Source organism: Carassius auratus, linkage group LG49B (genome assembly GCF_003368295.1).
Source record: "Carassius auratus strain Wakin linkage group LG49B, ASM336829v1, whole genome shotgun sequence".
In the NCBI taxonomy this organism is placed as follows: domain Eukaryota; kingdom Metazoa; phylum Chordata; class Actinopteri; order Cypriniformes; family Cyprinidae; genus Carassius; species Carassius auratus.
The window spans coordinates 1,285,550-1,300,991 of record NC_039301.1 but is presented as its reverse complement, the minus strand read 5'-3'; the positions used below and the strand labels follow the sequence as shown (position 1 = coordinate 1,300,991).

At 47.0% G+C, this 15,442-nt stretch overlaps 2 protein-coding genes across 4 annotated transcripts in view; both read left to right on the top strand.

Annotated features, from left to right (window-relative positions):
• The window catches only part of snx16 (sorting nexin 16), an 8,281-nt gene extending 7,345 nt beyond the window's left edge, over positions 1-936 (top strand). For both annotated transcript variants that reach the window (XM_026241646.1, XM_026241647.1), the window contains exon 8: positions 1-936. This exon is cut by the window's left edge and continues 59 nt beyond it. In XM_026241646.1, coding sequence (XP_026097431.1) covers positions 1-41 — 41 coding nt within the window. In that variant the 3' untranslated portion in view covers positions 42-936.
• A 1,734-nt stretch (positions 937-2,670) lies between these two features.
• wwp1 (WW domain containing E3 ubiquitin protein ligase 1) lies at positions 2,671-15,422 on the top strand. 2 transcript variants are annotated; one of them, XM_026241641.1, is made up of 25 exons: positions 2,671-2,743; positions 5,006-5,062; positions 5,738-5,810; positions 5,884-6,022; positions 6,361-6,485; positions 6,653-6,793; positions 6,886-6,952; positions 7,057-7,238; positions 7,446-7,719; positions 8,876-8,971; positions 9,607-9,781; positions 9,862-9,916; positions 10,019-10,103; positions 10,189-10,317; positions 11,025-11,097; positions 11,198-11,269; positions 11,348-11,436; positions 11,902-12,061; positions 12,531-12,664; positions 12,850-12,990; positions 13,065-13,185; positions 13,256-13,360; positions 14,370-14,466; positions 14,548-14,620; positions 14,694-15,422. In XM_026241641.1, exons 3-25 carry the CDS (start codon positions 5,741-5,743, stop codon positions 14,791-14,793), a joined length of 2,703 nt encoding a protein of 900 aa, XP_026097426.1. In that variant the 5' UTR covers positions 2,671-2,743; positions 5,006-5,062; positions 5,738-5,740; the 3' UTR covers positions 14,794-15,422. The 2 variants fall into 2 exon arrangements, with proteins under 2 accessions (XP_026097426.1, XP_026097427.1); XM_026241642.1 differs by having other exon boundaries at positions 5,703-5,810.
• Positions 15,423-15,442: the final 20 nt, after the last annotated feature.

Genomic DNA, 15,442 nt, shown 5'->3' with positions numbered 1-15,442 from the left:
CGTCTCCTCCTGTCGTTCAGGTCACTGCTCTGGACCACTGAGCGTCTCTCTGGGGTTATTCTGGTTCCCGTCTGCAGTCGTGATGGAGGAGGCACCATGTGAGGTTTAGCCCTGACACGAGCACGCCACACGCCTCACCCGACGACAGGAAGCAGAATCACTCGACATTCAGCAGCACACCGAGACTGAGAGCCGCTGCTGGAACACATCTCTCTGTTCTCAGGGTCACGTCTGTTTTCAGTTTAGTTTTTGAGGTGTAAATGAGTGAGACTGGTGTTGTTCACTGTCATCAGCTGATGGTCATCATAATCATGCAGTGATCATGTGTTAGTTTTTAGTTCAGTTTTCTGCTTCACTGAAAGCCATATTTACATCCCAGCCGAGGCCTGTGGCTCTGTATGCACTTTACGGTCCTGAGGGATTATGGGATATATGCTTCTACACTACTTGATGAAATCATGTCCAACACTTCATTAAAGCTTCGTTTGAAGCCGTGTGCCTTCTCACAGAGTTTCACCGATGACACGGGCCTTGTGTCTTTCCCCAGAGTTTTATGTATTTAAAGACTTACATATTAAAATGTGCTTTCTGTTTGTTCTGTTTGCTTCTGCGATGCTTCAGAATGTCTCTCCGTGTGTTTTGTGCTCGATGAATTGATCATGTTTCACTGGAGGAAGGATATACAGAAGCAGATGCTCTCTTCATCGACTGTGACTTAAACTCCACTGAACTTAATGTCTTCACGTTTACAGCAATATAATCTGTTTCTGTCACACTTCTGATCCAGTTCATGCTTCTTGGGTTGATGGCTCTGACAACAACAGTTATGCAAATATGTCCCTGATGTTCAGAGGATTGTGGGATGGACTGAGAAATATTGCCAATGTTCTGATCATTAGAAATGAATTTAATAAAGGAAGCTTCTCTGTGTCAGGACACTTTCAGTGGAGTCTGTATCTCACATGTAATGGAAAAGATGTCATTTAATTACAAAAAAGATGCAACTCTAATCTGTTACAGTTACTGGAAAAAAATGTGTAATTAAATTACAGGTACTTATGAAATGATTAGATTACAAAATTACAAAGGGGTTTACATGTCAATATTTTCAGACACGTACAGATTTTGTTAATTTTTTTTTCTCCAAATTGCGTTGACTGCTTTAAAATATAAGACACCAATGTTTCAGGAGTTAGGAACGTGCTTATTTGATTTGGATTTGTGTTTATTCTTTATTATCTAAGATGAGCTGTTTTCCCCCTGATGCATTGTTAGATGTGTTTCCCATCATAGCTGTTAAACTATATCTTCAAACCTGTGTTTAACCTCAGAAAGATCTCAAAGTAAGTCTGGTTTTCTTGTGGCTGTGCTTTAAAATTCAATAATTATAATTTTAATTCAAGAGAAGAAGGATTCTGACAGGAATCAGAGCACTTCTGTAAGATTAACCCGGTCTCAAAATGAGAACAGTCGAAGATATTTGTTAGAAATGTAGAAAAGTAATAAAATGTAATCGGTTACATTAATAAAGTAATTAAAATAGTTACACTACTCATTACATTTTAAATAGGGTAACCTGTTATCTGTTACCTATTAAAGAAACCTTCCCAACACTGGTGTGTATGTAGTTTATGAACAGTGTGTGAAGTTAATCTTGTACTTTACTGTCTCTCTGTTAAACATCATACACCTGACTCTGAGCTGTGAGAGGAATCAGAGCCCTGCGCTTCAGACTAACACTTCATTCAGTCTCACTATCAACACTGAAGAGAGAGAGAGAGAGAGAGTGAGAATGTGTGTTTGTGTAAGAGAGTGAGTATGTGAGTGTGTATGTGTGTGTGTGAGTGAGTGAGAGAGAGAGAGAGCGAGTGAGTGTGTGTGTGTGTGTGTGTGTGTGTTTGAGAGTGAGTATGTGAGTGTGTATGTGTGTGTGTGTGTGTGTGAGTGAGAGAGAGAGAGAGAGAGAGAGAGCAAGTGAGTGTGTGTGTGTTTGAGAGTGAGTATGTGAGTGTGTATGTGAGTGAGAGAGAGAGAGAGAGCGAGTGAGTGAGTGTGTGTGTGTGTGTTTGAGAGAGAGTATGTGAGTGTGTGTGTGTGAGTGAGAGAGAGAGAGCGAGTGAGTGAGTGAGTGTGTGTGTGTGTGTGTGTGTGTGTGTGTGTGAGTGAGAGAGAGAGAGAGCGAGTGAGTGAGTGTGTGTGTGTGTTTGAGACTGAGTATGTGAGTGTGTGTGTGAGTGAGAGAGAGAGAGAGAGAGAGCGAGTGAGTGAGTGAGTGTGTGTGTGTGTTTGAGAGTGAGTATGTGAGTGTGTATGTGTGTGTGTGTGTGTGTGAGTGAGAGAGAGAGAGAGAGAGAGAGAGAGCAAGTGAGTGTGTGTGTGTTTGAGAGTGAGTATGTGAGTGTGTATGTGAGTGAGAGAGAGAGAGAGAGCGAGTGAGTGAGTGTGTGTGTGTGTGTTTGAGAGAGAGTATGTGAGTGTGTGTGTGTGAGTGAGAGAGAGAGAGCGAGTGAGTGAGTGAGTGAGTGTGTGTGTGTGTGTGTGTGTGTGAGTGAGAGAGAGAGAGAGCGAGTGAGTGAGTGTGTGTGTGTGTGTGTGTGTGTGTTTGAGACTGAGTATGTGAGTGTGTGTGTGAGTGAGAGAGAGAGACAGACAGAGTGAGTGAGTGTGTGTGTGCGCGCGCGTGCCAGTCGGAGGCGCGTGCTCAGTTCAGTCAGTTTGAGTCGCAGTCCCGCAGCAGCGCCTGGTGAGTTAAACTGTTTGTTTGATCAGTTAAAAGTAATGGACATATTAAGGCTTTTTAAAATTATTATTATAACTGTCGCTGCAGAATTTCACGGTTATTCTGCAGGTTAAAATGTGGAAATAGCGTGGCGGCTACAGGCCTTATACAGATTAAACCCGATTACTGACAGACACACAAACACACACCCGAATGCGTGTTTAAGAGACGCACAGGTGTGTGTCAGGACAGTGTGACAGTCACAACAGTGTGTGTTTGTTAGCAGTGACAGTTTATGTGTGTGTGTGTGATCGCGCCGTTAGCCGTGACGCTAATATGTTAGCCTGTTAGCATTAGTTCGCGGAGAAACGGCGGAAAATTGGCGTTTAGTCACCGAATTGCACAACAGAATCGGATCCACTGGACATTGACTTTCAATTTACGAATATAAAACTCATTTACGATCATTTGTGCGTCTGTTGAGCCATTAAGGGGCAGCTGGCGACGGTAACAGGCCGCAGAGAGACCGACTAATAAACACAAACATCTCTGAACCAACCCTGATCTAACCCTACCCTAACCTTAACTAACCCTAACCCTGACCCTATCCTAAGCTAACCAACCCTGACCTAATGGACAGACAGCTGATTAAAACTTGTTATATTTTATCAGCAGTGGAGAAGCATTGAGATTAATTAATGTCACATTAATATCAGACAGACTGATACTTCTAAAAAAATTCAGCTAGCAAAAACTTCATTTATAAGAAACCTGCTCAGTGTCTATAAAACTATTGCTCACTGCAAACCAGCAAATTCACACAGCGTTTACTAAACATGAAGCTTGTCTTCCAGTGGACGTCCATGAGGCCAGAATCACAGAGACGAGTCAGTTCTGCTCTGACCGGACGCGTGCATCTCTCCTGAGCCGGTGAACGCTCTGACCTGACGCGTGCGTCTCTCCTGAGCCGGTGAACGCTCTGACCGGACACGTGCGTCTCTCCTGAGCCGGTGAACGCTCTGACCGGACGCGTGCGTCTCTCCTGAGCCGGTGAACGCTCTGACCGGACGCGTGCGTCTCTCCTGAGCCGGTGAACGCTCTGACCGGACGCGTGCGTCTCTCCTGAGCCGGTGAACGCTCTGACCGGACTCGTGCGTCTCTCCTGAGCCGGTGAACGCTCTGACCGGACGCGTGCGTCTCTCCTGAGCCGGTGAACGCTCTGACCGGACGCGTGCGTCTCTCCTGAGCCGGTGAACGCTCTGACCGGACGCGTGCGTCTCTCCTGAGCCGGTGAACGCTCTGACCGGACGCGTGCGTCTCTCCTGAGCCGGTGAACGCTCTGACCGGAAGCGTGCGTCTCTCCTGAGCCGGTGAACGCTCTGACCGGACGCGTGCGTCTCTCCTGAGCCGGTGAACGCTCTGACCGGACGCGTGCGTCTCTCCTGAGCCGGTGAACGCTCTGACCGGACGCGTGCGTCTCTCCTGAGCCGGTGAACGCTCTGACCGGACGCGTGCGTCTCTCCTGAGCCGGTGAACGCTCTGACCGGACGCGTGCGTCTTTCCTGAGCCGGTGAACGCTCTGACCGGACGCGTGCGTCTCTCTTGAGCCGGTGAACGCTCAGACCGGACGCGTGCGTCTCTCTTGAGCCGGTGAACGCTCTGACCGGACGCGTGCGTCTCTCCTGAGCCGGTGAATGCTCTGACCGGACGCGTGCGTCTCTCCTGAGCCGGTGAACGCTCTGACCGGACGCGTGCGTCTCTCCTGAGCCGGTGAACGCTCTGACCGGACGCGTGCGTCTCTCCTGAGCCGGTGAACGCTCTGACCGGACGCGTGCATCTTTCTTGAGCCTGTGAACGCTCTGACCGGACTCGTGCGTCTCTCCTGAGCCGGTGAATGCTCTGACCGGACGCGTGCGTCTCTCCTGAGCCGGTGAATGCTCTGACCGGACGCGTGCGTCTTTCTTGAGCCGGTGAATGCTCTGACCGGACGCGTGCGTCTTTCTTGAGCCGGTGAACGCTCTGACCGGACGCGTGCGTCTCTCCTGAGCCGGTGAACGCTCTGACCGGACGCGTGCGTCTCTCCTGAGCCGGTGAACGCTCTGACCGGACGCGTGCGTCTCTCCTGAGCCGGTGAACGCTCTGACCGGACGCGTGCGTCTCTCCTGAGCCGGTGAACGCTCTGACCGGACGCGTGCGTCTCTCCTGAGCCGGTGAACGCTCTGACCGGACGCGTGCGTCTCTCCTGAGCCGATGGATGCTGTCTGATGTGACTCTCTTGTGTTGCAGTGAATCATGGGTCTCAGTGACGGCTGAAGAATCGCAGGCGTCTCACGCACATCAATTGTGAGTTGATCATATTTCATCAAGTGTTTTATTCTGTTGTAGTTTGGGGATGATGAGGTACTGATGGTTTTTTTTTTACTCTTATTTTATCTTTTGATTTAAGCACTTTGGGTTTTCTGAGAGTTTTACTATAATGGCTTCCATGATTAACTAATGGAGTAAAGTGTTATGACATTATATTTAAATCTACACTTGTGTGTAACAGGAGTGAAATAATTCCTCTGAACATGGAGATCCAGAGTTTGTTTAGAATGAAATGAAAATGACATCAAAAATGTTCTAAATACAGATGCTTTCCTTCTGAAATACAGTGATATAAAAACACTCGCACCGGTTTTTGATTTTGATATGTGCAGTGCTCACGTTTATTCAGTGAAGTCAGTTTTGATATTGTGGAGGCCTCCCACAAATAAATCAATGTGTGAGAAACCCTGGCCTTGTTCACTGGTTCTGGACAAACTATGAGTTTACCAAGATAAAATGCTCTTTTGATTCAAGTAAAAGCATGACAATTTCATACAATATATTAACTGTGAAACACTGTAGCGAATAGAAAGCTGTTAGTGAAAGGATTGAGAGTTTAGGCGCGGTCTGAAACAGTGTGTGACTTTAGCGATGAGTTGAGCGTGTGTTCATTCAGGTCCTGTAGTTGATGGAGTGTGTGGTGTGTTTGAGGTCATGGCCTCGGGCTCCTCCAGAAGTGACTGTAGCAGTAACAACAGAGAACGCTCTCAGCTGCACGCCGTCGGTAAGACTACACAACAGGAACAGGAAGTGACACGTTTTCTTCAGATGCTGACTGTGTTGTGTTAATGTGTCAGTTTCATGTGCCAAACTCAAGAGGAAGAAGAACTGGTTTGGAACGGCCATCTATGTGGAAGTGACGTCAGAGGGAGAGAGCAAGAAAACCACCAAATCCCACAGTTCATCCAGCCCCAAATGGGACGAACGTCTGACGCTGTGAGTGTCTCGTGAAAGCTGTGATGATGCTGTTCATGACGGTTTAGGAATAACTGTCTTATCTAATGAATGAATGACCTGTTCTTTAAGGCTGGTCATAACTTTAAATCAGTTACATGGAAAAGTATGTCATTAGATGCTGAGTGTGATGTAACTGCTGCAGCTGTCCACGTTTATGGTCAGAAACACAGTCAGGCTATTTGCTGCTGATTGACTGATGCTCTCTGTTGCAGCTCATTAATCATATTCATAATCTGAGACCAGAGTTAGTAAGCAAATGAACTGATGTGCTCAGCTGTTTAGTTTCGGACACGTTTAACTTCTGTGTGTCGCTGCAGGAATATAACGCCAGACTCGCAGCTGGATTTCAGAGTCTGGAGTCATCACACGCTGAAGGCCGACGCGCTGCTGGGAAAAGCCTCGCTGGACCTGAGCGGGACGCTTCGGAAACACGACGGCAAATGTATGTCGCAGCAAGCCTCTGAACGCGTGACCTGTTGTTTGCTAGTTTACACATGCCAGAAACATTATTCACGATTAAACAGATTTATTAACAAGAAGAGCACTAATGTCAGCTCAGAGCTCTACATGAAGCCCAGATCAGTGTTGTGATGTGATGTTGTGTTTCAGTGGAGAACGTGTGCGAGGTGTTGACGCTGACCGTGGACGGTAAGAACGGAGTCGTGTCCACTGGTGAACTCACAGTCTTCCTGGACGGACTCTCGTTCGACCCACAGCACATGCACAATGGGAACCCAACCACTGCGAGCAGTAAGTACCCCTGCACGTTCCTAACCCTAATCTGACCTCTGACCTCCAGCACTCCAGCTGTCTGTGACCTTTGTCTGTCTGTCTGTCTCCAGAAGTCCATCAGAATGGAGATGCTTTTCATGAGAACCCAGACGAGAGTTCTGCAAGGACTCAGACCAGGTGAGTCTGCGGTGTTTTCTGGTTCCTCACGACACTCCTGTAGCCCGTGTGTTCCCAACATTAGAGATGAAATATATTGTTGGCTTAACTGTGCAATTCTGCAGATCTGTGAACGGCTCAGATGGACTGGAGAATGAAGCTCCGCCCACCTCATCTGCCAACAGTGAGCTTAGCCCCTCCCCCCTCCTCAATGGAGACAGAGACTCCTCCCCTTCGCACCAAACCCTGAGTCCAAAGGCCACGCCCCCTCCGCAGCCCGCTGGCAGTGACGAGAACAGCACCGCCGGTGAGAGTCTGCTGCTCATTTCCTGTGGATGTCACAGAATTTTCTTTCTAATGAACTTCTTGAATAACATTTCTAAATAAACCAGATGGATGATTGTAGCTGCCCCTCTGTATGCTTTGGCTGATAAATGTTCTCAGTTTGTCTGGGAGTGTTCGTTTTAGCACACATGCAGGGTCATCAGAGTCTGTCTGTCTGTTTGTCCGTCAGTGAACGGTGAGGGTTGTGATCTGGCGTCTGCGGGTGATAATGAGGATGCCGCTGCTGCTGAAGTTTCCTGCAGTACTTCCTCCTCTCCTGCAGGTGGCGCTGTTGTCTCATCACCACCTCCCTCTTCCTCATCTGTAGCAGCCAACACACTGACCCCTGCTGCCTCCAGCTCCAACCCTAACCCCACCCTAACCAGCTCCAGCCCATCTGCACCTGACGGAGGAAAACCACCACAACAGCCGCCTCCAGCCGGACCAGAGCCACTGCCACCGGGGTCAGACTCTCTCTCTCTCTAACACACACACACACACACACACACACTCACTCACACACACATTCACTAACTCACTCACACACACTCACTCACTCACACATTCACTAACTCACTCACACACACACACACACATTCACTAACTCACTCACACACACACACACACACACACACACACTCACTCACTCATTCACACACAGTCACTAACTCGCACACACTCACACACACTCTCTCACACTCGCATGCACACACACTCGCTCACTCTCACTCGCACAAATACACTCACACAATCACTCACTCACACACAGTCACTCGTATGCACACACACACACGCGGTCAAACACACTTACTTTCTTATTCTCGCACGCACACATTCATGCGCACGCACACTCACATGCACTCACACTCACTCACTCGTGCACACACACATGCGCACACTCACTCACACACACTCTCACTTGCACACACACTCACTCTCTCACTCACGCACACACTCACTTATTCACACACATGCACACTCACTTACTTACTCACTCACTCAGTCACAGTCACACAAACCCTCACTCGCAAACCCACTCACTGTTTCACTCACACACACTTACTCACACACACATAAACACTCTCACTCACACACCCTCTCACTCGTGCACACACACTCACTCATTCTCACACACACACACTTACTCGCACTCACTCACTCACACACACACGCATACCCACCCACTCACTCTTTCACTCACACTCACTCTTTCACTCACACACACTTACTCACACACATATACACACTCTCACTCGCACACTCACTCATTCACACACACACACACACACACACTTACTCACACACACATACACACTCTCACTCGCACACCCTCTCACTCGCACACACACTCACTCATTCTCACACACACACACACTTACTCACACTCACACACACACGCACACCCACTCTTTCACTCACACTCACTCTTTCACACATACACACTCTCACTCGCACACACACTCACTCATTCTCACACACACACACACACTTACTCACACACACATACACACTCTCACTCGCACACCCTCTCACTCATTCTCACACACACACTCACACTCACTCACTCACACACACATGCACGCATTGCACTTTAATCTGAGTGAGTTTGTGTTTTCTCAGGTGGGAGCAGAGGAAGGATCCTCACGGCAGAACGTACTACGTCGATCACAACACAAGAACAACGACCTGGGAGCGACCTCAGCCCTTACCGATGGGGTGAGACACACACACACCCCACAGCTGAAGTGTGTTCAGAATCGTTCTGTGTCTCAGCTCAGAGTCTTATTTGACGTCTGATCGAGCGGCTCAATGCTGTTTATGACTGGAATATTCATCATTTGAGGGCTGCAGGCTGGTCAGGTTGCACAGGCATCACATGTGGTTTTCATACTAATATACTAATAAAAACAGCATTTAAAACAATGTTATAACACAAAAACAGTGAATATCACAGAGTACAAAGTGAGTAAAGATTAATCTGTTTAATCTTGGGGAAAAAAAAGCGTAAATCTGTATTCAGATTCCAGAATGAGCACTTTGACATCTGTAAGCATGTGAGGCGTCTTTCTGAGATCTGATGATTTGTGAACCCAGGTATGGCTTCAACATTACTGTAGTTTATCAAGTCAAGTTCTGACACTGTAAGTGATGTGAGTTTGTGGCAGGAGTGATGGAGGAGTGTTCAGGAAACATGTTTAATACATTATTATTATGTCGTTCTGCTAGAGAGTGCAGATGGATGCGCAGCTCAGTTTTATGGAGATGAAGTGTTAGTTGTTTGTACAGATGTGTGTGTAACGGTAACAGAGTTCTTGTCTGTTGTTGATCACCTTCTCTCGCTCTGACTGTAGCTGGGAGCGGAGGGTGGATAACCGCGGCAGGATTTATTACGTGGATCATAACACGCGCACCACCACGTGGCAGCGGCCGACGATGGAGTCTGTGAGGAACTTTGAGCAGTGGCAGTCCCAGCGCAGTCAGCTGCAGGGAGCCATGCACCAGTTCAACCAGAGATACCTGTACTCGGTACATTCAGCAGTCTGTGATGGGGATTCAGTCATTCACACACTGATGCTCGTCTGCTCACGCTCTGTCTCTGTCTCCAGGCCTCCATGATGTCTGCTGAGAACGATCCTCTGGGGCCGCTGCCCCCCGGCTGGGGTAAGTTAGCGCTCCGCTGGGTCACACACGTGTGTGTGTGTGTGTGTGTGTGTGTGTGTGTGTGTGTGTGAAACTGTGAGTGTGCTGTGTTCATGTTCTCAGAGCGCCGTGTCGACACCAACGATCGTGTCTACTTCGTCAATCACAACACAAAGACGACACAGTGGGAAGATCCACGAACACAAGGGTGAGTGAAGCTCCTCGTGACCTCTGTGACCTTCAGATCTCCCTCTCCTCACGCGTGTGTGTGTGTGTGTGTGTGTGTGAATCAGGCTGCCGAACGAGGACCCGCTCCCCGAGGGCTGGGAGATTCGTTACACCAGGGAGGGAGTGCGCTACTTTGTGGATCATAACACGCGCACCACGACCTTCAGTGACCCTCGGACGGGCAAATCTGCCGTGTGAGTCCATCAGTCTCACAATACTTCTGTTCCCATCCAACGCTGCAACTATGCCATAAAATATTAGCGTATAAAACACCTGTTTCCATCCTGTGTGTTCAAATTAACAGAATCGTCACTTCCTGGGAAATTTGAACAAAAATAGTTATTTGTAAGAGTTGCACAGTGAAGCCTGTGAACAAACGCTGTCATGTGATATTCTTCTGATGCAGAGACGGTTCTGGGAGGGGATAGGCCAAATCATTTTGATACACTATAAATTGAAAATAACCCACACACGATTTGGTCTTTGGTGTTTTTTTCTTTTTTATGCGCAGGAAGTTTGTTTGAATGCTGCTGCTTCTAAAAGCCAGGGGGCGCTCTCACACAGAAACTCCTTATATGCCCCACAGAAGAAGCACCATAACACTAGTTACAGGAAATGCTTGTGGGGCATCTTTCCATCACTGTTCTTCAAAAGTTTATTTAAAATGTTTTTTACAAAAGCACATTATAAGTGACTCAGGTATTTGAGATGGAGCAGCACTTCCTTCTGATCAGAGAGCCGTGCTTCATGGACAAGCTGCACACCTTCTCTTCTCTTATTCACTGAACATACATTTTAAGATTGAGATGCGCATCGTGGCATTTTGAACATAAATAAATGGATCGAAACATTATTACAGGCACTGTGCTCCTCTTATGTGTGTGTGTGTGTGTGTGCGCAGCACTAAAGGACCACAGATCGCGTACGAGCGAAGCTTCAGGTGGAAACTGGCACATTTCCGCTATTTGTGTCAGGTAATGCTCACTCAGCTCTTCAACACCTCAGAAACCCTGTGTGTGTGTGTGTGTGTGTGTGTGAGAGTGTGTTTCAAACACGTTGTCTGTGTGTCTGCAGTCCAACGGTCTGGGCAGCCATGTGAAGATCACCGTGTCCCGACAGACGCTGTTTGAAGACTCGTTCCAGCAGGTCTGAGACACACACCGCAGAAGCTCGGTCTGTTTGAGAACCTCTCGTTTACTGGTTCTGTTTTCCTCATTACTGCAGATCATGAACTTTAAACCGTATGACCTGAGGAGACGTCTGTACATTATCTTCAAAGGAGAGGAGGGACTGGACTACGGAGGCCTCGCTCGGTACGACACACACACACACACACAGAATCAAATCAAAGAGAATTAAAACACTCTCACACACACCTGAACCAATGTTTTACTTGCCTTCATCTTGATTTGAGGGCCATGGACCAAAAATAAATGTTGTAACTATATTCCATTAAAATGTATAAAATGTTAAACATTTTTAAATAATTTAAAATGTTAGTAATTTATTATTATTATATTTTTTTATTTAATTCATTCGTTACATTTCAATGAAAAAGAAGAAAAAGAAAGGCAAGCACTGATTCTCCGTGTGCAGGAGTCTGTCTGAAGATCTGTATCAGAAACAACAGACAAATTCTCCTTTTTCCCAAAAACGGGTCACTTACGCCTCCTCTGAATCTGCGGGGAGTTTTTGGACCCTGCTTGGTGACGTATGGGTTGATAGTAATGATGTCACCCTGATGTGTGTTCATGTCGAGTGTGTGTGTGTGTGTGCAGGGAATGGTTCTTCCTCCTGTCTCACGAGGTGCTGAACCCCATGTACTGTCTGTTTGAATACGCCGGCAAGAGCAACTACTGTCTGCAGATCAACCCTGCGTCCACCATCAACCCTGACCACCTGACCTACTTCTGCTTCATCGGACGCTTCATCGCCATGGTAACACACACACACACACTCACTCACTCACTCATTTACACACACACATACACACACACACTCACTCACTCACACACACACACACACACACACACTCACTCACTCACGCACTCATTTACACACACACACACACACACACACACACACACTCACTCATTTATACACACACACACACACACACTCACACTCATTCCCACACGCACACACACACACTCACTCATTTACACACACACACACTCACACTCACTCCCACACGCACACACTCACACTCACTCCCACACGCACACACACACACTCACTCATTTACACACACACACACACTCACTCATTTACACACACACACACACACACACACACTCACTCCCACACGCGCGCACACACACTCACTCATTTACACACACACACACACACACACACACACACACCAGTGAAGCTGAAGTCTGTAGACCGGTCTCGTCTGTGTTTGCAGGCTCTCTTCCACGGGAAGTTCATCGACACCGGCTTCTCGTTGCCCTTCTACAAGCGGATGCTCAATAAGAAACTGATCCTGAAGGATCTGGAGTCCATCGATCCGGAGTTCTATAACTCTCTCATCTGGATCAGGTGTGTATGTCTCATACTGTAAACCATCCTGACCTTCTGAAGGTGAAAACAGCTAGCAAGTGCATTATACCTCTAGAGTTTCCATCTTCAGTTTTCACTAATCTATGACCTGGAATGATGAGGTCAGAGGTCACAGTAAAGGTTTCTGTGGTCTGCTGATCACCGCTCATGTGATTCATCCACAGAGACAACAACATCGAGGAGTGTGGCCTGGAGATGTACTTCTCAGTGGACATGGAGATCCTGGGCAAAATCACATCACATGACCTGAAAGCAGACGGTGCCAATGTCCTGGTGACGGAGGAGAATAAAGAGGAGTATATTGGGTAAGAGCGCGTCCCCCTCTGCCACACGAGCCGCTGTGAGGGTCCTGGTCCTGACGCTCTCTTCTGTCCCGCAGGCTGATGGCCGAGTGGAGGTTTTCTCGTGGCGTGGAGAGTCAGACCAAAGCGTTCCTGGACGGCTTTAACGAGGTGGTGCCGCTGCAGTGGCTGCAGTACTTTGATGAGAAGGAGCTGGAGGTGTGTGGCGGTCCGTTAGAGCCGTCTGACCGTCTGAAGCTCTGAGTGACGGACGTTTGTGTGTTTGCAGGTGATGTTGTGTGGCATGCAGGAGGTGGATCTGCAGGACTGGCAGAGGAACACGGTCTATCGGCACTACACACGCAACAGCAAACAGATCATCTGGTTCTGGCAGGTGTGAAACCAGATATTTATATTAATAAACCATATCAATCATAACAATGTGCTTTTAATTGCCTGTAGCCTATCAGCGCACACAGAGAGGTAATGATTATGAATGCATCAGGGACAAACACCGGAGGAAGACTTCATGATAATTGACTGATAACTGTCCTGTATCAGCTGCAGTGAAGTCAGCGACACCGGCTCGTCTCCACGGGGCACATTTCATACCGATTACATAATCTGGAAGAATTGTTTTTAATTTTTTCCTTTTTTAATTGGTTCATTTAGTAGACTCTTTGCTTTCTGTAGATGTATTTTTCACGTCTGTGAGGCAAGCACACAGTCTCGATTCGCTCAAGTTCACAGACCTAGATGATAGAAGACAGTATTCTACCAAAGCACAAGGTTTTGTTGTGAGTGCACACTAATAAAAGCAGACCTTTAACAGATTCAAAAGATGTATCTGTATTTTAACCTGAATGCAGATGATCGCTCTATTATTCATCTTACACACTCCACACACTCCTCTGGTCAGAAGCGAGCGGCTGTGAAGATGGTCACATGTTTAGATGATAAACCACACCTGAGGATGATGTCCTGACCGAGCTACGAGACTATCACAGACCAGCTGTTAATGACCCGTCTGTCAGACTACGAGACTTCAGCACTTTCTGTCTGTGTTTTGTCCCTGTGATTTAATGTATTAACTAAATTAATAATATATTTTGAAGTGGTTGTAAATGTAAAGTTAACTTCAGAAAGTGTGTCCATGTGGATTCATCTGTTGATTTAATGTTAATACAAGTGATGTTCACATTGATTCTCAAGATCTAACAAACATGTTGTTTAAGATGTTATCTTGTCAATGGTAATGAATAATCCATCCTCCGCTATTTTATTAGTGTTAATCCTGGATCATTTGACATGTTTCTCCTGGATTAGTTGTGTCCGTGACCAGGATGTTCAGCTGTTGTTGAAACAGGAAGCGTTAAAGGTGTTCTGTGACTGTCTCTGTGCAGTTGGTGAAGGAGGTGGATAACGAGGTGCGTCTGCGTCTGATGCAGTTTGTGACGGGCACCTGCAGACTTCCTCTGGGGGGCTTCGCTGAGCTCATGGGTGAGTGTTAAGCGGTTTATCTCCATCACCCGTGTGACACAGACGTATTTGACTCTTCTCTTCTGATTCTTCATCCTCCAGGAAGCAACGGACCGCAGAAGTTCTGCATTGAGAAGGTGGGCAAAGAGACCTGGCTGCCCCGGAGTCACACCTGGTGAGTTTTCAGGATGAAGACAGACGTCACAAGCAGATGACGTTCACGTCTCACTCCGTTCTGTGTGTTTCAGCTTTAACCGTCTGGATCTGCCCCCCTACAAAAGCTACGAACAGCTGAAGGAGAAGCTGCTCTTTGCGATCGAGGAGACGGAAGGATTTGGTCAAGAGTAATGAAACGTCTCTCCTCTTTACGGCCAAGTAAAACAAAACCATGAAACTTGCACAGATGATTACCAATGTAAATAAGCTATTTTGTCATTTTAAACCAAATCTTTATCTTAAGACCTCATTTAGCGATCTTCATACCATGATTCCCCATGAATATGCAAGCGTTTGAGCTTTTCTGATCTTTTCGACGCTGATATCTATTATATACAACAACGCTTTGTTTTATTCATTTGGCGGGTTTTTAAAATGAGCCTGAAAAAAAAAAAAACAACATTAGAGGATTTTATAGTAGAGCTCCAAACTTGCGGCTCTAGTTTTATAGAGCTTTTACAGAATGATTGTAGAGTTTGATCAGGTGCCTGGGGTTTTCTTTGTGTCAAACATCGAGTTGTGATAGTTAAGCGCTTGCATGGCTGCCTGCAGACTGAGAGATGACCGACTCTGTCTCATATCATTCATCATGACTGGCTCGGACAGTATTGCTGTTGTCCATCAGTATTGGTTCCTCCAGAGTCTCTGCAGACGTCAGATGTGCTCGAAGCACTTCACTATTTCTGTGGCCTTTGACCTTCAGGGGAGGAGAACTGTGTCCATGAATATCTTTCATATTAAAATATATGAGTTCAAACAAACTCTGCTGTCTCTTGTGTTC